General features: G+C 43.3%; 1 protein-coding gene across 2 annotated transcripts in view; it reads left to right on the top strand.

Annotated features, from left to right (window-relative positions):
- The window catches only part of LRIG1 (leucine rich repeats and immunoglobulin like domains 1), an 86,357-nt gene that overhangs the window by 44,756 nt on the left and 17,679 nt on the right, over nt 1-23,922 (top strand). For both annotated transcript variants that reach the window (XM_030458196.1, XM_030458195.1), the window contains exons 4-9: nt 10,805-10,942; nt 11,913-12,056; nt 14,335-14,478; nt 15,317-15,460; nt 19,655-19,798; nt 23,476-23,556. In XM_030458196.1, coding sequence (XP_030314056.1) covers nt 10,805-10,942; nt 11,913-12,056; nt 14,335-14,478; nt 15,317-15,460; nt 19,655-19,798; nt 23,476-23,556 — 795 coding nt within the window. The remainder of the gene's footprint in view (nt 1-10,804; nt 10,943-11,912; nt 12,057-14,334; nt 14,479-15,316; nt 15,461-19,654; nt 19,799-23,475; nt 23,557-23,922) is intronic.

Raw genomic sequence — 23,922 nt, 5'->3', positions numbered from 1 at the left:
TAGAAAGAATGCTGGCAGTCAGGTTGTTCAGTATGCAAACAGCATACGGGCATAAGATATTCTGAAACCCACCTTTCTTGTTTGTTTTTGCTCAGAGTTCAGAGTAAGGCCCTGGTGTGTAAAGTCTGCTAGTTTTTGAGGCCAAAGACTGTGAGAGCCTTTCCCAGTGGAGGAAATTCTCATTAATCATGTGCTCCCAAGCTCCAGAAGAGATGCTGTTTTGACTTCATTTGGGCTGTTGTAACTGTTCTAATCACTTGCACGTCCTTTTCAAGCTTTCAGATATAATGTGAGTGCATGGAAATGGCAAAGGATATGAGAAGTGAGTTATTTCTTCTGGAAAAGCTACAGCAGTAAAGCACACAGTCCTTAGACTCAACAGAAGAGCATCAGAAAGCAGTCTGGGCACATGTAAAAATTGGCCAGAGGAAGAAGATAGTGAAAGTTTGTGGCAGCTTGTGGAATACCAGTTATCCCTTGAGGATACTTTATTATGTGTTTAGTAGAGAGGAGAACCATCTTATGCAGTCGTGGCAGTTTCTTCTGTGAGTATAGAGTTGCTTTGAGTTGGGTTATGTCTGCTCTGACATCTCTGTCTAGCAGGCCATGCTAGGAGGATGAGATAAGGAGCTGGAATACTGGAACAGTATCTTGTTTGTTCCATGTATTGGTTATATCCTAAGACCAAGTGCATTCCTGTGTGGGTAGATCTGCTTCCTCTGAGCTACAGAATAGATATGGCCCCAGGACAGTTGTAATTTGTGAACATAAAGGATCTTCTGCTGTGTTGTCATTGGGCAGGTGTGTCATGGACAGTGCATGAGATTTCCAAGTTCTGTCCCTCTCCAGATCAAGCCTTGGTTAGTTGTTTAGGGTCACGTGTGACCATGATCTTTTGTTAAGGTCAGTATGAAAAATAGCCTCATATTTGAGCCTCAGAATAGCCCAAACTTACTATTAATATCTGTGGTAGATTGACTGTCTTATTTAATGGCATATGGCAAATAAAGGACATGTCCAGAAAAGCAATTCCTTTATTAGTCTTCACAGATTGAGCAGATTTCAGGCATAACTGATTTGTTGAGTTGAATGTTTTTAGCATATTGGAGTTTCCTCCCTGAAAAATGCTGGTAATGGCAACTTAGCTTGGTGAGGGGTGAGTAAAAGCAGAGCTGCATCTGCAGTAAAAGCAAGTCAGGTTATTTCTGGGTAGAATTCTCTACCCATTTTTCTCTCTGAAATCTTGACTGATTCAGTCTTGTAACAAGATTACACAAAAGCAGGAAACTATCAGTATCTGTGCTGTTTATTTCTCTGCTCCCTTCTGAGATTGCCCAGTTAGTCCTCCTTCCTATGATTCTTTATTCCAGTTGTTAGACAAGCAGTGCTTGCTCAGAGTAAGATGTGCCTAGCCTACCATTTGCTTCCCAGCAGCAGTCATAAATAGATTGTTAGGAAAGAGTGAAAAAAGAAATGAGGATAGAACTGTGAATTTTTTTTTAAAAAGTAGAGTTCTTTAAAGCACTTTCCAAATCTGTTTTGTTTACTTTCAAGTGTCCTGGAAGGCTTGAGAACAGTTTCTCTGTATATAACAAGGCTAAAGCTGTCTCAGCAAGGTGTTAAAAGATGAATCCTGCTTATGTGGTTCAAAGCCCAGTGAATAAAACATCAGTTTTGCTATATACCTTCTGCTCTGTATGATGTTTAGCACTTCCATCAGTGCTTCCACTGGCACCATTAGGAGTAGTATGTAATTCAGGGTAAAGAAACACTAGGATGAACAGTGTTAGCTAAAATCTAATCCTGCTATGTCTAGGCTGGAAAGGATGAGAAAAAACTCTAGGAAGCTCACTTCTAACTGAAAATCCAGCACATAGCCAGCTTATATTCAGTTATTTTTAACCCGTGTTGAATTCCCACTTAATTGCAGAGACAAACAATAGAGGTCACAATAAATACTATGATCTTACTCTTGTAAAATAGCCCCGTTGATGTATGTGGGGTTGAAAATCTGATTTCTGGTTAAGGCAGGTGAGAAAGTGATCAGTCATGCCTTCAGATGAAGTGATCACTTAAAAAGCCACCCTCCCTTCCAAGTGTCTGCATAACTCTTGCTTGTTAACAGGAATTCCACGTGAATATTGATTGGAAATAAGTGGTTGGGTGAGTACATGTTCTGCCTGTCAAACCATTTAATGTTCAATTGCACGTCAGGGAAAAAATAGCAAAGGCAGCTGGAAAGTGCAGCAGAAGTGTAGAGGTGTACAAATTAAAAGTCAACTGTTTTAGTGGTCAGATCTGAGTAAAGAAAAAGACATTGGAAGGCAAAAAGAGAATCTATAAATGGCTTGTTGTTGTTAGACTTAAAATATCTTCCACTGTCCAATCTGTGTACCACACATCACGTGCTGTGTAGAAGCAGCTGCTGAATGGAGGGGTGACTAGCAGGAACAAGGGAAAGGGACTGGACTTCTGGAATTTTTCAGGTGTCCTGAAAAACAGAATACCTTTTGGTGGTCTTAATGAAGATGTTTTTATTCCCCTCCAGTTTGTACTTGAGACAGCTGTCTTATTTTTTGAAAATAAGAGGAGATGAAGAAGTAAATGATCTTACTAAAGAACCCTGAAGGACTTAGTGGCTAAATGTCAGTAAATGCTTACCATTTATTTTACAAAATCTGCTCTAGGGAAGCTTGAACAGGTAGTGTTTTATTCCAGCCTGGCTTAGAACAATAGTAGTTCTACTTCAGAGCTCATTCTCTATTCCCTGAATCTTTTGACACCTGGATCTGCAGTTTCCTGAAGCCATCTTTCCCACTTTATTAATAAACAGGAGGGCTGGACTTGTTAAGAAGAGCTGTTTTGTTGCTTTTCCACAGCAGAGCTATTCCTTGCAGGCTGAGCAGAGCTCACAGTGAGGTCTGCCCAGAGGCTATCCCTGTTCTGGCCACCTTGCTGACAAGAGAGATAAGCCCTTTCAACAGAGCACAAGTGTGTGTCATGTTGGAACAGAGGAACCAGCCAGCCTATCTACATCTCTAAAGTGTTAACAGGAGTTTGACTGGCCAGTCAAAAATGTTTCTCCAGCTGCTGCCTTCTTCAAGGGGCAAATCTTTTAGCAACTTCTGCTGTAAGTTGCACGAGCCTTAAAGAGTTTGGTCTGAAGAGTAAACATAACTCTGGTGTTTTGTCCTTTATTTACCTGCCTGAGCATCAGGGGCACAGAGCTCATGTTGTTAAATCCACATGTTTTCATTGTGCTCCTGTCAAAGTTGGGGGAAAAACCCCTTGGGTTGCATCATGGCTTTCAGACACAAGCAGTGCATACTATCAAAAAGTCTGCTTGTAATTACAGTTTGGATTAATGTCCCAGCATCATGGGCAGAGTCATTACATTTGGTTTGCACTTAAATTGCTTCTCAGCTTGTGTGTTTTCCCCTCCTCGCTCCTGCGGAGAGACAAACAAAACAAAACCACCCACAAAACACATGCACTCACTAGGCTGTGGTGGATCATCTTCACTTTGATCATTTATTACACAAAGAGAAACTAGAATCAGCATCAGGATTTAGGGATAAAAGTATCTACATGCCTTGTGATCCTCGGACCCTTTTGGCTTTCAAATTAAAATGCTGCCCTCTTTGATTAGAAGCACAGAACTTGATTATGATGACAATGAAAAGAGGATGCTGCCCCTGCTTGGGATGGGACACAGGGAACTGCTCCAGCTTCTGCGCCACATTTGGACTGGAGCAGGGTCAATGGTTGCAGTCCACCAAGGTGAGGGAGAGGCAGAGGAGTTGGGTCCTGTGGATGGCCACAGGGTAGCCCTTCCTATAGATGGTGAAAACATAGCCCTTGAGTCACACTGGTCTCACATGAATAGTCCTGTTGACTGCAGTGAAACTATTTGTGTGAGTAATGGTTTGCCTGGGGGAATAAAGAGTTCATAATCCAGCCCTCTGCAGTGTTGCTGACTTGACTTGCAGGTGGCTGCTGCTCTCAGGTCCAAAGGGATGAATGAGCAAATCTCATCTCCCAGACTGCTATCTGACTCCAAATGTCCATGATTTGGAACAGAAATGCAGATGCAGTTACTTCATCATGAAAAGTTGCATTTCTTTTTCTCCTCTTAAAAAGGAAGGAATAATAAAACCACTTTTTCTTGAACCCCCTGTTTGTCTCAGTCTGTGTATATGGGATGATTACTTCATGCTTGTCCATCCTAACCTACCACCACAAGGCAAGAACATAACCTGATGGATGAAAGCCTGAAATGTATCAATTTTGAAGCTGATGTACAGCAGCTGGGAAAATGTCTTTAGACCTTCTGCCATAGTTTGGTATAGTAGAACTATCTCTTCTCAGCCTGGTCTTGTTTTATACTTATGTATGACAGTTTTAGAGGAAAAGAGTGGATCCTAGATTTTGTTTCCTACATCCTCAAAAGGCTTTTTTTCTGAAAGGGCAGTAGGGAGAGGGAATATGCTCACACACAGTCATGTAAAGCATGTAAACCTTTACCTGTAAAAGTTACACAAACATGGGGGTTTTTTGTTTGGTTTTTTTGTTTGTTTTTGTGTGGGTGGCTTTTTTTTTTTTTGTGGCTGACCCCAAAATGCAGTGACTGCTTGGGCTGCCACTGCTCTGCTCTTGTGTGTGCAGCCTGCACCTGAACAAACAGAGCTGTATCCACAGCAGCCTGGGAATCCGCCAGGGTTCCTCAGGGAAGGAGTGATTCAGAGCATCTGAGAAAAGTGGGGGCTGCTTCCATGCATCCTTGCTTCCTGCCCAGACAATAACCCATCTGCAGCTTTACTCTGAAAGGGCAGTGGGGCTCTTCCCATAAGCAAATGCAGCACGTTTTGTGTTGGATAAAAATGTACATTCTTGTTTGTGCAAAATCTTGAGCCTCCTGAATGACCCTGGCAAGGCTGACAGGACAGTGCCAAGTGTCAGATAGCTCTAGGGTGTCTTTCCCAGAGCAGCTGAGGAGCTTGTGCACTTTGGGAAGTTCAGTCTTTCAGGAAAGGTCTTGAGCACAGGGATGATGTGCCCCAGATTTCCAGCATGCACCTGCTTGCTCATGTTATCATCTGCTGCAGAGATAACTTCACTACTCCAGAGTTTTTTCACAAATACCAGGACAGCAGAGGAATCTTTCTGAAACAAAAATCTTTGGAAGCAAAATTTTTTTATAAGTAACATGTTAATATCATACAAAAAAATGAGTATTGACAAACCATGTGAACTTCGAGTCAAAGCTGATTGTTTGGGTCACAATGACACTTCCTTTTTTTCCATACATTAATAGGAAGCATTTGGGATGGATCTTTAGTTATTGATGTAATAATATGATCAGAACAGTAAGTTGAAAAGTTACAACTCCTGTTTTAAACATGAACACATCTTCCAAGTTACCAGTTCCCAAGTTACCATCATGTCAGGAGAATTGCTCAGGCACTCCACTCCCCTCTGAAATGGATTTTTTTTTTTAATTTGTTTTTTGTATGTAGTAAGTGATGAGCTAAAATCAGATGGCAAGATTATCTAGGGTGAGAACGTGGGAACCTGTTTCTTGAATCTTCTTGTGTTTTTAGGAGGACCAATATTGAATCTCCTCTGACTTGAGAAGGTAGAGGAGGAGGAGGACAGGTAACTCCAGGCATCAGTTAGTCACAGTGTATGTGATCCTTCTTCTGTTCCTGTGCCTTTGATCTCCTGTGGCCTGTCTCTGACACCAAACCTTGCCTGTCCTTCAGTAGAAAACCCCATAATTCTTTCTGGCTTTAGGATTTGGTTTCCTCAGTACTTTCCCAGTATGGAAATCCTAACCAAAACGTGAACAACTTAATCTCTCTATTTCAAGTCTTGTGATCTCCCTTGTATGCTAATTTTTAAAATGTGCTCCCGTATTAATAGAACCCTACCCGAGGTGCAGAGCCTCTCTTTTGAAGCTCGATTTTATTTTTGATGCCTATAACAGGTGTTGGTTTAATAGGTTTGCTGTATTATGTCTTGCCTTTTCTTTTTTTTTTTTTTTTCCTGAGCCCAGCAAGCTCTGTAAACTGACACGACATGAAGGCCAAGCATGTGACTTCTCTCTGCCTTTTGCCTCGCTTCACACCAAACATTTGCTCCGCAGACACCCAGCAGCCCAGGCAGCCTTAATTCAAGCTTTGTCTAAATCAGGAGGTTTTGTGCTGATTGTATTTAAATGGATCCAACCAAAGCCCCTCGTACATTCCCATCTAAGGGGCTGCTTGCTTTGATTTTCCGCTGTCAGCTTTCTAAGGGGCAGCTGCTGAGGGGAGGTGAATGTGGCTCAAGCAACAAAGGAGTGTGTTTGCACTGCTCTCTGCATCGATTTCACACAAGTCGTTTGAAGCCACGGTCTAAATTAAACTGATTAGTGTTCTCCAAAGGACGGCCTTGCTGCACAGAGGAAGGTGAATTCTTCTCCCGTTAGATCTAGTGGAAAACGTTTCACAGCTTGTTTATCAAATAAATATTCGCAAAGACGCTTGGAAGGAGGAAACCCACTGGGATTCAAGTGTAATTTTACCTCTAAAATACAAGCTGAGATTCCTGGAAATGCTGCAAGCTTTTGACTTTGTGACACCTGTTGTTTTGCTGCCACCCCCTTCAGCTCCCTCCTGACTTAGAGCAAACCCAAACACCCTTTGGCTTTGCGGGAATATTTCACTTGTTTTTCTGTCTTGTGTTAGCCCAGAGTAGCATAGAGCCTGTGTTTGCTTCCTGACATGGTCTGGTCAGGCTTGGTTCAGCAAAGAGCTGGCTGAGGTTGGTCTGAATCTCCTGGAGTCCTGAGGGGCCTGTTCAAGAGTGGTGCAAAGTGCAAGGGCTGAGATGCTGCAGCTCCTCACAGTGTTGGCCCAGGGTGCAGGGGGGTTAAGCAGTGGTGGCTGGAGGGTCACTACCCTGATAGCTTTCATCTCCTTTACTTCTATAACGGGTACTGACCTGAGGGAAAAGCAGTTTCTGAGCAAGTGCCAGATACATGCAGCTCAGGGCAGGAAAGCAATCCACTGCTGACGTGGAGTTGCCTTCATTTGGAACTAAAGTGTTGCAGTTCAAGATCTGCATTAGCTGCAAATGGGATGTCTCTGGGTATGAGTTTGGATACAAACTGGGAAGTTTAACTGGTTAGCCAGATCCTCCCATAATCACAAGCTAACCCAAATGGACTTGGACGAGCTCCTTGGTTCCTGTGATTTCTCTTTTCACTTCAGCTGCTTTAACTCCAAACTCTTAAGCCTCAGTGAAGGCAGTCCTGCATCATCATAGTCTGATATTACAATCCCATCCAGATTTATAAACCAGAGGTAGAGAGGGGTTAAGAAACTTGCCCAAGGCAGATGAGTCAGTGCCAGAGCTGGGAATAGAAACTGAGAGACTTGGCTCCTGCTTCAGGCTCTAATTGCTCAATCTCACATTGAAGCTCTGTCATCATACACTCTGGAGGTAACTGTTGGCTACAGTGAGCCAGGGAAAGCTGTTTCCAGGCTGTGATACCTAAGGAGTTGGGGAGAGGAAAAGACACTTGGAGGTGAATTGGTTGTGGAAGCACCTATAATTTGTACTTTAAAGCCTGGTTGCTGCAATTGGTACTAAAATCTGATCTCTCACCTTTGAAGCCAACAAAATGTAAACTAAGGAGCTAGCTGGGAAAATTCCAACCCTTTCCCAGTCACCACTAAAGGGGAGTGGTAAGATCAGAATGTCACTGGTCTTTTTTCTCTGAAACACCCTTGCACTGAGATTAGGAACAGAGGCAGACATCCAAGTAGTAACAAGAAGGGTTAAATCACGTTTCTCCTCGTACTGAAAGAATGAAAAAATAGAATTAAGCTAGTAAAAGGTTTGGGCTATGTTGTGTTCATATCACATGCTGTGTATAGGAAAAGTCAGTCGGGTTGCTTTTGTTTGAAGTGCAGTGCTTTGAGAGGCTGCAGTGCTTTTCAGCAAACTGTCTGACATTCCCCAGCTGGGACTGGCTGGGAATGGTGTTTGGAGCCGAGAGTTGCATTTGGAGTCAGCCCATGTTTGAAGGAGACTGAGAGAAGGGAGAGAAAGGAGCCTGGTTTTTTCCTGTGTGAAATAATACATCCATCTAATCTGCCAGCTGTAGCACATGAAAAGCAAGAGGCAAGTGGACAGAAGTCACCTGGAAATTGTGAACACAGCTCAAATAAAATAGTTCTTTCCTGTCATTTTCTTCCCTTCTTAAAGTCTGTCTTCTGGGGCTGGCTGGGAGATCTAGCAGGCATGCAGATGGGATATATGTTGAGCAACTAAAGCACAGAAATATTAATACTCCAGAAAAAAATAACATTGGCTTCTGAAGAGCAATTCATGTCCAAACTCACTCTGTGCTTTCGGTTCCTTGCAGACTTAGCTGCCCTGCACAGGGATTGTCAGGTAATTTATAGTTTCTCCACCTTTATTTGTACAAGTTTTCATTTCCTGTTAATTTACAACCAGATTCATCACAGCCTAGATGAGATCAGAGTTGAACTCGCAGCCCCTGTTTCAGGAGAGCTCCAGAAAACATGCTTGGGGTTTGCTTTCATTTAGGTCTGTGTTGAGGTACTTCTGTGAATCAGGTTCACACACAAGTTAAATGGACTCTCTTCTTTTGAGGAGAAAAAAAAGATTGACATTTTGGAACTTGTTTATTCTACTGATCAAGTTCCTTGCAGAAGAAACTGGTTCTCGGGGAAAAGAAATCCCCTTTGCCCATGTGTTCAAATTATGGAGGTCACAAAATTCTGGGTATAGCAAACTTTTTTGCATTTTAGCCTCACTACAGTATAAGTTCACTGGAGCACTGTTCCTCTGTGTGTATGGATGTGAAAATTCAGGCTTTATTCCTACCTATAAATGAATATTGGTCATTTGGATAGTTGCTATATCATTGCCTTTTATACACTTTGTGGTTGCAGGGATCTGTATGCCTTTAACCTGTGGAGTAACCAATTTGGGAACATAAGTTATTACTTTCTTTTGATTTTCTTGACACTTTTTTGCATCGTATTAGCAGCACACTGCTATAGTGGTGTAAAATTCATCCTTAATGTCTTGTGAGCCTGCACTGAATTAAGTAGCATTTAAACACTTCAGTCAAAGTAGCATTTCTGTGAATGTTTCCCAGTAAGGGTTGTGTGCTTGGCTGCTTTAAGAGTGAGTCTCCAGAAAATAAATTGTTCTGAGGATGCAGTTTTTACCCTCATCCTGTTACAGATACCAGTAAATGTATTGTGAAACAATCTGGTTTTAATAACAGGGAGAGTAATGGTGGAGATCAGAGTGTGGGAATGGGTCCCTTGCCATGAACTATTGGTACTTTCTTTTGAGGAGAGATGTCTTCTTTGAAAGGGGCTTGTCTGAACTGCTGGGAGAGCCTGAAATAGGGGTGGGACTGGAGAAAATGGGTTCCTAGGCACCCATCAGCTTCAGTGCCTGGAAGGCTGTGGTCAGCTCATCGCTCAGTTTTTTGTTTCAGAGAGCTGATGCTTTGTCGGCAGAGCTGGAACGACCCAATTTGCATTCAAGAGTGCTTTCACTGGCTGCTGTTTCCTCTTCTGGTTACTCAGTGGGTAGCTGGCCAGATTAAGGCACAGTACTTGTCTGAACCCTCTCTGCTATCTCTTATTATTCAGCAAGTTCTCAAGTGTCTGGTGAGCGTTTCTGTTTGGAGTGCCTCGCTCACAGCCTTGCCAGTAATATCAGTGACTGCTCTAAATTCACATCAGGCATGTGCTCTGCTTCTTGTGACTAATGCACAATGTTGTTTTTTTTTTTCTAATTGCTTACTGTTCTCTCTACTGATTCAGGCCAGAAGACTCAGGGGATTTTTAGTTAGCCTTTGGTGAGCACAGATGAGGTCTAAAAGTATTTAACTGTTTGACGGCCGAGGAAATCCTGAGGAGAAGCTTGTAGTAACTTCTCTAAAGAAAAACATGAGTTTTAATCCTTCAGGCTGGTACTGGTAAGGCAGCAAATGCAGGTGACCATCCCTTCCAACCTCTAACAGTCTGGGATTCTGTGATAATCTGATCCTGCAGCTGATGCTTGGGCAAAGCCTTGGCTCTGCAGAGTTATCCTAATTGCACAATAGGACAAAGGTAGCAAAAGATGAGGAAACATTTGCAAAAATGTTTGCAAGCCCTCTTACAGTGTTAAGTTACAGTGTTCTTACAGTTCATTGCAAATCATTGTAGCATAGTCCAAAGCTCAGAGTTTTCAGAAGAATCCTTAGGAATGAAGGAAGCAATGTTTTAGAACTTTTGGGTAGGTAATATGTACTTAATTTGTTTCCTTGCTCTGAAAAACCCATCTTCTCTGTAAAACATTGGCAGGTTGCTTAAACTGATGATCAGCACTCCTTGTCTGCAGGATAAAAATCCAGCCCTGCAATCCTTACATATAATAAATCCATTCTGGAAGTGCAGGCCTGTAGGAGACTGAGCCAAAGGAGAAGAAAAAACTGATGAACGCAGTTGATAGCTCTGTCGAACGGAAAAGTCTTGTATCATGACCAGAAAAAGTGTCTGGAATCTTGCAAATATTTGTGAGCTCATCTCTCTATCCATAGGAAGAGCATGGGGATTAGGGAGGATCTTTCTGGTGTTGGTTTCTCCTCAGACAGCAGTTGAAGAAGCACCACGATTCTGAGAATATGAATTCAGGGGCTAATCTGTGGGCCTGCTGCCACCTTGGATAGTCTTTTCTGTTTCTGAGAGAACTAAATTGTCTCCATTTCTCCCTCTGACTGTTTCAGGCATCACAACAGGATCCGCAGCATTGAAGCAAGTCAGCTGAAGCCCTATGTTACCCTGGAAGTGTTGGACCTGAGTTTCAATGACATAACAGAAATCCGAAACGGCTGCTTCCCACAGGGACTTCACATAAAGGAGCTGTGAGTTGGGAATGGCTTTTGTTCAGTTACCCATAGCAAAGGGCCTCAAACCTCCTTAAAAAAAAATAAGTGTAAAGGAGAATTAAAAGGTAGTATGTTGTCCCCACTGTCAGGTTATTTTTCCAGCTCTGTCCTTTTTTTTTCTGTTGTAACTGTAAAGAATGCGGATTATTGGTAATTGTGTTGCATGGGAATGTTGCAACAGAGAAAAGGTATCCTACATTCTTCTGGTGTGGGTGTCTTTACAGCTGGAAACCTAGAAGTCTGAAGAGCTGCCTGTTTCTTTGCCCAGTGGAATGTATATACAGTGTCCTAGGTCAGCCCACTTGCATCTGGAAGAAGGGGGGGGCAATGAGTATTTCAACATTAAAATGGTTAAGAACAGACATTGCTTATTGGTTACTTGAAGAAAACCAGGTGTTAAGCAGAGTAACACCCTCCCAGTAGAGATGTTTGCCTGTTCAGGTGAAGATAAAATAATCTGTGTTTTAGGTAGCTTTGAAGAGATGCAGACAGATAATCAGCATGCATTCAAGTTTGCACCAAAGTTTCTGCCCTTAGTTAAAAGAGGATGTGTAAGAGACTGGTGTTGTGACTGATGTTTGCCTGTTATCCAGTAAAAAACAGCTTCTGTGGCTGAGAGTAGGGTCATTGTACAGAAGAGCCATGAGGCAGATGCTGAGGAGAAAATGGGGACTGAATAGAGTCATCCTGCACTTGGAATATTCTCTGGTTTCTTGCTTCCACTCCTGGTTGCCTGGCTGAAGCAGGAGGACATCAAGGAGCTCACGGGAAGTGCAGAGCATTTTCCCACATTGGTCACATGGCACTATGCACTTTGTTCAACCAGAAACCCAGTTGATTTGAAGTCACCTCTGTAATGTCACCAGCCTGTCTGGAGACCAACCAGATGCTGATAAAAGGAGATTTCTGACAGAACTGTTCATTTTTCTGCTGTGATTTATTGCAGGTACCTGGGGAGCAACAGAATCAGCACCCTGGAGCCTGGTGCTTTTGATTCTCTGTCAAGGTCCCTGCTAACACTTCGTCTGAGTAAAAACAGGATCACTCAGCTTCCTGTCAAGGCATTCAGGCTACCCAGGCTAATACAACTGTGAGTACAAATGTGCATTTTAAGCTTAGCCACACTTTATGCCACAAAACATCCCTGAGGATACAGACACCAAATGTCAACCTTCTTCACCTACTGTGTATAAAACTTAGAGTACGTTATGCAGTAGTCTTCTGCCAGCATCTAGTAAAACGTGTTGGTAGAGGATCCTTTTTTGCCCTGTAACTGTTGGCTTTTCAGGTCATTCTCTTGACCAGGTGTGAAGGGATGGATGCTGCACCAGACACCAGCAGCATCTTGTGCACCAGACAGCTTGAGACAAATCTGTTCCCTTGAAAGCTGGTGGTGTCTGTGGTGCAAGGGAGGTTTGGAAGGTGTTTCAATAGGGAGTGACAGAGCTCAGCTTCCATGTTAGTTTTTCAGGACCACACAGGTGTCTTTATGTGGCAATAAAAGAGCAATGAGGGAGAGTTGTTAAGCTCCATGGTGATATTTGGGCAGAGAAAACAGTGCTCTGGAGGAGTTAACACACATCGTTGTTGTCCTGCCTGTGGTCCATGTGGCAGGAGCTGTGTGGGGACACATAGACATCTGCAGCTATAAATATGCTTTATGTGTAAAATAGTAGCACTAATGGTTTAACTTTTCCCCTTTGCTGCTGTTGGAGAAATGGGTCTGGCCTGAGGCCCATTTCAGTCCTTCAGTCAAATTTGAGAGGCAAAAGGTCAGCCTCAGACTGTTAACATCAAGTCCACAAAAGCTGTTGGAACTCACACCTTTTAAGTGGCAACCTCTTGACTGAGGGACAAAGCCTTAAGCCAAGATGTGTCTAAGAAATGGGTCTGCTTTTGTGCTTGCATATGTGTAGGATTTAAAGCCAATTGGGGATTGAGCAGTGTGACACAGTAGAGTATGAATTTTAAATGTCTGTTACCTCTCAGTTGGAAGTTACTTTCTGTTGACTGAGACCTTGTAATCCACTGCATTCATCTGCATCAAATGCACAACTGTAATAAAAACGAGAATCAACTCAGTCTGTTTAATGACAAAGTTTTCTCTGAAAGCTGGAGTGAGACAGTCTCCCAGCTGGTTGTTTTACCCTATAGATAACATGAATTAATTGTAAATTGTACAGACTTGATGTGTTGCAGAATTCGTTTACAGTCCTTTTTCTGGCAAATTATAGTTCATGAATAGCCTAGGAAGTGCAGCAAGGGAGAAGTCTTTATACCTGCAAACTTTTTAATTGTTTGCTTGACTTTAATTACACTCAGCTTGATTGCAAGTTCCATGGTGGGCTTTTTAGGCAGTTAAAAAGCAAGCTTAAAGTTTCTGTGGCTTCCTCATCTTTTCCAAAACTTCTGATGTTGTCACCTCCATGATTTTCTTCAACACAGACACTCAATAGGGAACTGCCCTTAGGTCGGTGTTGTGTGGGCAGAGAGATATCCATTTTAAAAGCTCCATCTTCAGCTCTTGGTGCATTTCATCAATGAGATTTCCAGCTGTCTTTGTGGAACTGTTTTTACCTGGTGTGTCTGGCCCTAGCAATCCATAAGACTGTTTGACATGGGTTGGTAAAGTGTGCTGTGATAATGTTCATGCTGCTCTTCAGAAGAAAGTTACTCTGAAAATTTAGAAGTCCCTCCTCACCCAAGGGTGGGGGAAAAAAATAGAATTTAACTCTGTGCACACAAAATACTAAGATCTAGTGATCTTTGTGCACACAATACCAAGACTGCCTTGTTATTGGAAACAGCTTATTTCACTTTTTATTAGTTTCTTATAATAGGAAAAAATGTGACATTTGTCAGGGACACTGAAAGCTTTTCTTTCAAACGTAGGCATAATTTTTTCCTCTTGGGCTCCCAGTTCTTATGGAACCAGCTTGTTTCAGAGCCCATTTTTACTGGGTGGCTGCAGGTCCTGTAAAAACAATGGAGTTGTAAGGGAAATAATGCTGGTGTCACTTGCTTCAAATGGTATCTCTGAGAGAAGGTGACATTTGAAAATCGATGAGAAGAATGAATGGCTTAAAAGAAATGCAGAGAGAGAGGAGGGATGAAGAGGAATTGCTGCCCTGTCTTTGTTGTTTCTCTGTAGTGAAAGCCTGTCCCAGGGTGAGTTTATTTAAACACTCACACCCAGCTGACTGCCCCAGCCAGCTCTGGGCTTGAAAGTTTCCGGTGTGCTCCTGCTCTCTCCTGGGAAGCGTTGACAGAGGAGGTGCTGGCATTGCTGTCCCCATTGTGTGCTGCTCAGATGACTTCATGAGAAAGGACTGGGATTTAATAAACTTGTATGGCCTTGATGATTTTAGGGAGCTGAACCGGAATCGCATCCGCCTGATTGAAGGTCTGACATTCCAGGGGTTGGACAGCTTGGAAGTCCTGAAACTCCAGCGCAACAACATCAGCAAACTGACTGATGGAGCTTTCTGGGGTCTAGCCAAGATGCAAGTCCTGTAAGTTGAAGAGATGGGCTCTTTTCCTTTAAGCAGCCTAAATTTCACCTGCTATCCTGTCCTTCTCTCCATTCTAACAGAGAGTCCCATCAGAGACTGTGGGCACCTGTGCCACTCCTTGTTTCTTGCTGTGTCTTGCATGCACAGAACTCTGCAGTGCTACAGCAGCTTCTGTTCAGTTGAGCCACAGTTTACTAAAGCTCATTGCTCTACCAGGTGTTCAATAAAAGAATGTCCTGGTTTTCAGATTGTGGCAGTATTCCTGTGAAAGTTTGGACATTCAGTAAGATCTCAGCTGGTCTTTAAATAAAAGTTCATCTGGCTTCTGCAGATTTGTTTTGGCTGATACATGGAAACCGTGGGTTGGAGGCCTGATTATTCTGCTTCTTGGGATACTTAGAAGCCAAGGTGGCCTGTCTCAGTGAGGTGTTCTTTCCATGAGAGGGGACAAATTGTTTAGTCATTGCAAAGAAGTGCTTGAAACTTCCACCATGATTGGCTTTCAAGTGTGTTTGCAAGGTCACAAGTGATCAAGGCAGCACGTTTCTGGACACTGCTGCCACACAACTGAGACTCTGCAAAAACAGGCTTGAATGGGATGCTTTAAGCCCAGTTTACCTGTACCTCTGCAGTCACAGTTCATTCTTGGCACTTCCTTTGTGTTGTCCTTGAATTTCTATCCTTTACTTGCACAAAAAATGCCCAGACAATCACAAATCCACATGAGGACAAGGAAGATTGCATAAGAACGGCTAAAATCCCAAATCTTTGTTAAAAAATTCTTCAGCATTTGACCAGTGCTGCTTATTTGTCAATTCCTTCTGTTTTTTCTCCACAGCCACCTGGAGTATAACAGTCTGACAGAAGTAAACAGTGGTTCTCTCTATGGTCTTTCATCTCTGCACCAGCTTCACCTCAGCAACAACTCCATATCCCGCATCAACCCCGATGGCTGGAGCTTCTGTCAGAAGCTGCACGAGCTGTAAGTTGGTTCCCATTCTGGTTGGTTGGGCAGGGTTTGATGCTAATATAATAGTGCCATGAAAAGGGAGTAAGGATTTTTCCCAGTCACTTGCCTGGCAGCTCCTGCTCTATCAAACTGTAGAAATGCACAAACTGCAGCTTCCTAAGTGATGCCCTTACTATTGGTGATGTTGTGACCTTCAGAGCACCTAATGAATACATGTTAACACCAGAAACAAAGACTGGAACCCTCTTAAAATATATAGCACCAAAAAGACCCAGAGAGTTTGTGATCTGTGGCTTGCCAGTGCTTTTTAGCTGACTAGTTAGAGGATGTGCATGACTTGCCATATAATGACTGCACAGCTTGAAGGAAGCTTTGCTTTATCCTCTGTGTTTACAAAGAAAAATAATTTTTTTAACCACAGATTTGGCCCCTTTAGAGGCAGTTCTCCTTGTTTCTCCTGTTGACACTTCACCTTTCCTGTAAGGCTTGGCTGTTTAAAAGTAAACACATTGACTTTGTTTTCCTAAGATTTTCAGCTGTGAATACAGTCTCTATGATAAATGAAAGAAATCCTTTTTGCTGGGGACAGCCCCACAAGAGTGACTTTTGGGTCCCAGCCACTGCTTAATGCCTTTTTGCAGAGAGACACACAGGGATGCTTGCAATATTTACAGAAGTAAATTGTCATCCCCTCACTGTGACTGTGGAAACTGAAACACATCAGGATTGGCACCATGCTCTGCCCTTGGTCTGCTTGAATCTGAAGCATCAGGGAAGCTGAATCTGCCTTCCCAGGCCACTCACAATTGGGCCCCTGGAACAGCCAAATTCAGATGACCACTGGGTTGGCAGCAGAGTTCCAGGAGCTTTCTGCTCTCAGGGACCCAAGATCTGATGATCTGTACCCAATATCTGGCAGGACCAGCAGCAGAACTCTTGTAGGGAGAGCTATGCTTGTCCTTTCTACCTGACACTGCCTTTTCAAACCCTCAAAGGTTAGATAGGAGCTTGCATGTCATGTTGAGTCCTTTCTTTGTCAGGTATGGATTGGGACATCTTGTGGCATATTTTCTGCTAACAAGTAGTGCTTGTGGTGAGTTGTCCTGGCTTCGTGGCCATCTGCAGCAGTAACTGCAGAAACCCAGCACAGGATTTGCTTGTTCTGGTGCAGAATGGGGTAGATTTGGAAAATAACCTGATGCTGCAAGGTGGTAGGAGCCACTGGCTTGGCCTGACAGACAGGATTGTGCTACAGTGTGAGGCCAGAGACAGCATAAGCTGAGATTCAGAAGGTGATTATGTGGGTGTTAGCACACATCTCTACAAAATATTACAAGCTCTTGCAGGTGTTGCCTTTAGGGTAAGGCTGCTGCAGGGAACCATCAGATACTGCTAACTGAAACTCTCACAGCCAAAGAGTACTTGTAGGAGAGGTGGGCTCTGAAATTGAAGGGTGAGGAAAGGAAGCAAGTAGATACATCTAGACTGTCTCTGTATAGGTTTCATTCCTTATTAAAAAGTTCTTAGTCACCTCCTCTGTTGCTACATCTAGTGGGTTGCAGTTCCCAGAAGACACTATCTCTGGTTGTACAGGGAATGAGTTTCAAAATCCTTGACCTGAAAAGGGGAGGTGGACAGAGCCCTGCTGATCTGTGCTAGGGAAGGATGAGTTGCCTCTCTTTCAGCTGGTGGGAGAAAACATGACCCCAGGACTCTAGTCTGATGCAAGAACTAACAAGGAGAGCTCTTGCCTTGTTACAGACATCAGAAAGGGCCAATTGTATTCACCAGTCAGGTGATAGGGCATCACCATCATGGAAAAATCCACAGTGGGAGCATAGGATTTCATCACAAGTGAATGATAACTTGGCTGCTGGATCTTTCTTTTCACTTTTTACCTATAATTTGGTCAAAAGGAATGAAAGGGCAGCAGAGGGCCCAGCAGCACAACAGGTTTCTGGTTAACCCCTTTAAGTAGCACTTGTGTGTGCTGCTCTCCTGCTTCCTCACCAGGCCACAAGAGCACTGTAGACAAATTTCTTCATTCCAGTGATTTCTGGTAGAAATGAGAAGGCAAGGGAAGCAGCAGAGATCTGCTGACTTCTCTCAACACAAACTAAACTGCTGAGCAGGGAAACACACTTTTGGGAATGGGTCTGTCCCACTGGCAGGGAGCAGAGCCTCTGCATGGTGAAGGAAGCCACTGCCAGTGTCTCTTGAGACCTTCCATCTGGGTGGAGCTATTGAGAGCGAGCCCTCTAAAGCCTGCTGCTGTCTGTCCATTTTGAGGTGATGTCAGGACGAATGGAGGGGAACATGCCTTCACCAGTTGTGGCAGGAACTCTTCTGTATAGAATCAAAAGGAACTATTTTTTTTTCTCAGTCAGGTTTAGGATTACTTTTGAAACCTTTTTTTTTTTTTTTTTTTTTCCTTGAAGCCAAAGTCTTTAATCGCAGGTGAGGACATAATTTTGACAGGTTGCCAGTTCTTCATAACTAACACTACAACTTCTTTAGGAATGAAAGTATGTTGTCCCATACCTTCTTCAAACTCATTAATCTTTGCTGAATTTTTTCCAAAGCTTGCCCTCTGCCCACTCACACAGCTAAAAGATAGGCAGCTCCTTTGCCAAGTAAATGACACTCTCAGTACTTTGGAGTATGAGTCTGTTTTAACTTAGGTTTTGGCTTTGCAATGACTTTCCTGCAAGCCACAGACACATTTTTAAGCAGGCTCATTAACAGGCAGTACTAGAAGAGGAATTTGGAGGTTTGGAACTCAGTGCAGTTTTTTTTCATGTTGTCTGTACTATGAAGTATTTCAGTGCATGTTTAAAGCTGCATTACTCCACTTTTAAGAAGTTCAGCAGCCCAAATCCTGACATCTTTTGAAGTGACTTGTGTTCCCAAGGCACTAAGGTATTTTCAAAAATCCTTTGTAAAGAGGTAAGCCTGTAGCTGAATGCCCCACACATCAATGTGCTGGCAACTTTAATCTGAGGCTATTGCTGGTCACACTCACCTTCCAGTAGCCCTTGCAGGGTTTATCCAGCTGTAGTGACATCCAGACAGCAGGAAGCAGGGAGCTGTGAGTGAATGCTTTGGGATGAAGATCATTGACCACTGGTTCTGCCTACTGCTCCCTCAGCTGGTCCCTCTTTTGATAAACCAAACTGCCCCTCAATATCAGTAATGCTGTGGCTTTCCTGCTTGCACAAAAGGGGATTGTATTGTGTGTGAGGTTTCTGCAGTGGTTTGTAGCTTCCCATGCCCTGCCCTTGGTGCCAAATCTCAGTAGCCTCATCTGCACCCTGGCTGGGAGAGAAAAACAGCTTGCTTCCTAGCAGCTTCCAAACTTTAAAATGTCTCTAAAACCAGAGATAATATTGGCAAGGGGAATAGATGGGTGGAAAATGAGGAAAAAAACAACCCCTCCAGTATTAGTCACTTGTAAATGGAGAAGATTTGAAGCAGACTGCACACTCCTTGACACAGGGGAGCGGGAGGGAAGGTGCCTGGTTTACAACAGGTTTACAACAGAAACCTCCTTCCTGTGCATGAAAGGAAGCATTCAGTTGCCTTGTGCTGAAATGCTGTTGGCTTTTGACTGTGAAGACACCCACACCCAGGTGCCTGGGGCTTGCTGTGCACAAGTGCAGAATGATAAGACACCTCCTGAGTAGAGAAGTCTGGACCTTGCCAAGAGCACGTGTGAACTTCAAAATCCATCTGCTGGATGTCACTCTTCACCTCCTAGGGTGTGGGGAAGGAGAGGACTGCTTTTTCCTGTAAGATAACAGAGGAAGTCCAAATCAGAGTGAGGATGGAACACAACCAGGACTGATAACCTTAATGTCACCTATACACTGGGGGACTGAGGAGGGGTGGTTCTCCCAGACCCTAACCTAGCCAGACAGGAGAGAGTAGCATCTCCCTGCCATGCCTGACAGCATATTGGTTATTGTACCAAATGCCTCCTGCTCCCCTCTGGTCATCCAAGCTGCCCCATTATTTGCAGATATTTGGTGGGATTATTTGCAGACTACAGTCTCATCTCCTAATCAAGTTATTATATATCCACCCATACACATCCTTCCTCCTAAGGTGGTTTTTGGGAGGCAAGAATTGGTTGGCACAGAGGAGTTTTGAAAAATCAAGGTTGGACTGACAAGGGGGTGTTGGTTTTGTGTTTTTTTTTTCCCCCAGAATACTCTCTTACAACAACCTGACCAGGCTGGATGAGGGAAGCCTGGCAGACCTTGGGGGACTTCACGTGCTACGACTGAGCCATAATTCCATCAATCATATTGCAGAAGGTGCCTTCAAGGGACTCAAAAACCTGCGTGTCCTGTAAGTTGCTCTCACTTTCTGCCAGCTAACATCTACCTTCCCTCCACAGTTTGTGTTCTGTCAAACTGTTCTGCTTTAGAGTTGCTTTGGGTGCCTGTGTCCTCGGTGTCAAACTCCCCTATAGATTGTTCAGTAGTTGTCTTCAGCAACTGTTGGTTTTACTCAGTTATTCAGCTGCAGTGAACTTGTATTTTTTAGATAAGAGAAGTTAGGAGAATTGCAGTTGGACTGTTTGGTGTTGTAGGGTGTTTTCATAGTAGAGGGCTCTGGAGGAAAATCACCAGAATGTGGGACAGGGTTCTGAGTCTAACCTAAAACTGAGGATAAATCCCTGAGGTTTCAGTCCTTCAGCTAATAGTGTAATTTCTGTTGCCATCATATTGACTCTGAAATTCTTCAAAAAATGCAGTTTCTGTTGGGTCATTCTGCACTCAGGAGGAGCAGGGAATGGTACCTTCCCGTGACAACTCTGGAAATCTGAGTATCCTCTTAAATGTGCTATTGAGCATTTTTGTGGGCTGTTACTTTTTGGGTTTAATTCAATAAAAAATAGAAAATCTTGAGCTAAGAAGTTGTTGAGAAGAAAAAAACAGTGGCCAAACAAATTAGAGTTTGGGGATTGGGATCTGATTATACCAGAAGTGTAACAACACACAAAGCTTCACCCAGTCTTGGGCCCAACCATGGGACCAGGAACCTGCTACCTGTGTACCATTAGACTGACCAGAATTCTTCAAGAATTGGGCTCACTTGGGCCATTAAATGTTGCTCTATTTTTCTTCATAACCTCTGACCAAGGAAAAAGTTGCCATGCTATCAAGAGAAAAATTTCATGTGCCCTAATACTGAGCTGCAAAATGATCTATATTAGATTGAGGGATGTCTGGGGTTGCCTTAGAACCATCAGATGGAGAATCCAGGTTTTAATTGTCCATTCCTGCAGCTGTGTGAACCTGCAGAGCTGCTGCCTGCTCTCCTTCTCTCTCCAAGGAGTGTGGAGGCTTCATCTGCCTCCGCATGAAGTTCTCACGGCCTGTGTGAGCACTCTCCAAGCTCCCAGGATGGCTGAGTTCAGAAGTGTGATTTAATTCTTCCTGCAAATTAAAAAACCTCCACTTTGATACTTTTATTCCTCTTCAGAAGCCCAGTCTGATCCAAGTAATTAAAAGGAAACAGGAACACAAAGATCTTCTCTTTTTACAGGACTTTCTGTATCTTTCTCTTTCTTTTATTGAAGTTCACAGTGGAGAAAGTTACTGGAAAGTGAGCTTGGGTTTTGTTTGCTTTTTTCCCCCCATTTTTTTTTTAAACTTCAGCCAAAGTCTTTCAGCCACTGGGCATTCAGAAAGGGACCTCTCTGAGGCAGCTGTCAAGACCGGAACTAAAGGTTTCCAAAGAAAAATGGAGGGGAAGGGGAGCTGGTAGTTCTCTTTGCTCTGCAGTGAATGTGGAGCCTCTTTTATGTCTGGGGCCAAGGGGGGAGGTGGAGAGGGAGTGTTTGAGTGAGCTCTAATTTAATAAAGAGAAAGGCCTATTGGGTCCTGCACCTGGTGAAAAAGACCCGAGCATGCTTTAATTATGGCCTATTGTTGGGGAGCCTTTGGTGGGTGTGAAACTGCTGAAATGTGGAGCTATTCAAATAGAGGTCAGGCCCAGAGACCTCGGAGCACAATGATTAACAAGGCTGCAAGCATTCAAGCTCAGCCAGCCAGAAAGAATAGGAAATTGGCAACAGGGGCTGGGAGAGGAGTTTGAATACAAAGAGAGCTAGGCCAAAATACCCTGCTCTTTTTTCCCTCTCTCTCTATTTTCACTCATTTGTTAAAAAGGTTTTTATTCCTCCTTTCTAACACTAAACCTTTGAGTTGCCTCTGGATGAACAAGCAATACCATTTTCTTTTCCTTTTTCAAGAAAACACAATGTGTGGCAGTCAATTAATACAAGTGTGTGTCAGAGAGCTCCTACAGGCTGTTCCCACTTGTCTGTCTCTGCCATGGGAAAGAGTTTGCTGGTCCAAAGACTGGTTGCCCATGGTGGAACTGAAGAGAAATGTCTGAGAATGAATTTGCCCTTAAAAAGCATACAGAACAATGAGCATTGACTTGGCAACCATGGGGGAAATGTAGAAACTTAGCTCCAGGAGGATGTGTTTGCTCATGCCCCGCACGGATAGCACTGAAAAAGTCAGCACATCAAAGCATCTCCTGGCCTTGTCTCCTGTGCCACCACAGCATTATGTGTGCCCACACCCTGTGGGGACATTGGGGTTTTTATCCATTCCTTTGGCACAGACCTGCTCACAGATCACCCTGACATCCACCAGGATGCTGGCTAAGGCCAGGGCTTCCCAGAGACTTGAGATTCAGGTCTCACGCTGAAGGCAGCTGAGAAACAGGAATTGTGGCTTTGGGCCATCTCCCTCCTCATTGTTCACACACTGAAGCTGAGAAAGAAGCAAGTAAAGACTGCAGCCAGCTTTAGGTACTGGGAGCAAGAGTTGCAGTCCTGTCTCAGCTGAGGAAAACCATGCCAATATGGACACTACAAGAGTTTTTTTTTAATTCTTCTTTCTTCTCATGGGTTATTTTGTTTTTCTGCTGCATAGCCTAGGAGCTGTGCTGCCCATGCCTGGGGTGTTGCAAAATTCATGGGGCTTTGGTTTGGAAATATTTTTATTTTCTAGTCTTTATATATTTAAATGGGAAATGTTCTGATAATAATCTTCAAAAGGTGTGAAAGGGATACCTGAGGGTTCAGGGGGTTATCTGGATGTTTTAGTTTGCTTTGTTGTTGGTTTTTGCTAGGCTTTAAATCAGAGTGATGTAACAAAACCAACAAAGACTATGCACTTTTTTTTTTTTTCTTTTTACTTAACATTAGAAATGATAAATTTCTGTCTGTTGCTAGGTATTCATTGCTAGGAATTAAAGCTAGGAGGGAGGGATTTTTAAACAGACTGTTTAAACAGCTTTTGTGGATTTATCTGTTTGTTCTAGGTGCTTGTTTTTCTTCAGACCTCTTTGAATCTTGCAATAGATGGTCAGTGTGAAAGCCAAGAGAATCAAACTGAAAAAGCAATTCTTACTTTTTTTTTTTTAAGTGGTTATATGGAGAGTTAGCTTTGTATAGTGATGATAGTCCTTTCCTTTGCTGAGCTTTCAAGTTCATTGCCAGGAAAAAAAAAATGCAGCTACATAGAAAATACAACAAATCATCTTCCAGAGATACAGACAAACACATGTATACAATGGAGTAGCCAAAGTTATTTTAATTCATGACAGCAGCATTTAAGGAGAGCTGTTTCTCCCAGTTTGGTTTTGAGACTTCACTGCTTTTTTCCTCCTTTTGTTCAGATGCACAGAATTAGAAAAAGTCTGAGACCTGCTTGTTAAATAACAGTAAAGACCTCCAGTCTGCTACTGCTGCTGTCTCAGAAACCCAGTGTTTCAGCTAGGAAAAAGCCAGGGTTCTGCTTGGAATGCACCATCTCAGCATGGGGCACTGCAGGAAAAGTGATTAGTGCTGCTTTGCTGCAGGACTCTGCTTTTTCTGATAACTGTCAGGAGAAAATGGGAAGCTCTTTGTGTGGCATTCTCAGACTTTTTTCCTTTTGTTTTTTAACGATGCACCTAGGATTAAGACCCTGATTATAAACTCTCTCTTGTTCTCTCCCCAGGGAACTGGACCACAACGACATCTCAGGCACCATAGAAGACACCAACGGAGCCTTTACAGGCCTGGAAAACCTGAGCAAGCTGTGAGTATCCCTGGGTTTGAAGTTCTGCAAAGCAGTTGTGTTGTGTCCCTTTGTGTGGTTGGGGTTCCTCCCTTCTGCCACAGTCTTCCTGCATTGGAACAAGACAAAAATCAACAAAAAAAAATCAGAGATGTGGTAGTTTTGTAGGCTCACTGCAAGAGTGTGGTTATCAAGCACTTGTGTTTGTAAGCAGATCTGAGGTGATTATAATTTGAAAGTGATGAACTGACAGTGCCACATACTGCAGTGCAGAGACACAGGAGAAAGAAACTTAAGTTGTTTCCATCTGTCAGATTCAGCACAATTGTTCCTTGCTTCTGAAAGCAATCAGCACCAAAAAAGCCCCTGCAATGTCTTCAGTGTGCA

The sequence above is a fragment of the Calypte anna genome, chromosome 12, assembly GCF_003957555.1.
Source record: "Calypte anna isolate BGI_N300 chromosome 12, bCalAnn1_v1.p, whole genome shotgun sequence".
Lineage (NCBI taxonomy): Eukaryota > Metazoa > Chordata > Aves > Apodiformes > Trochilidae > Calypte > Calypte anna.
The sequence above is the reverse complement of the archived record's forward strand: the minus strand, read 5'-3'. Positions and strand labels throughout refer to the sequence as shown.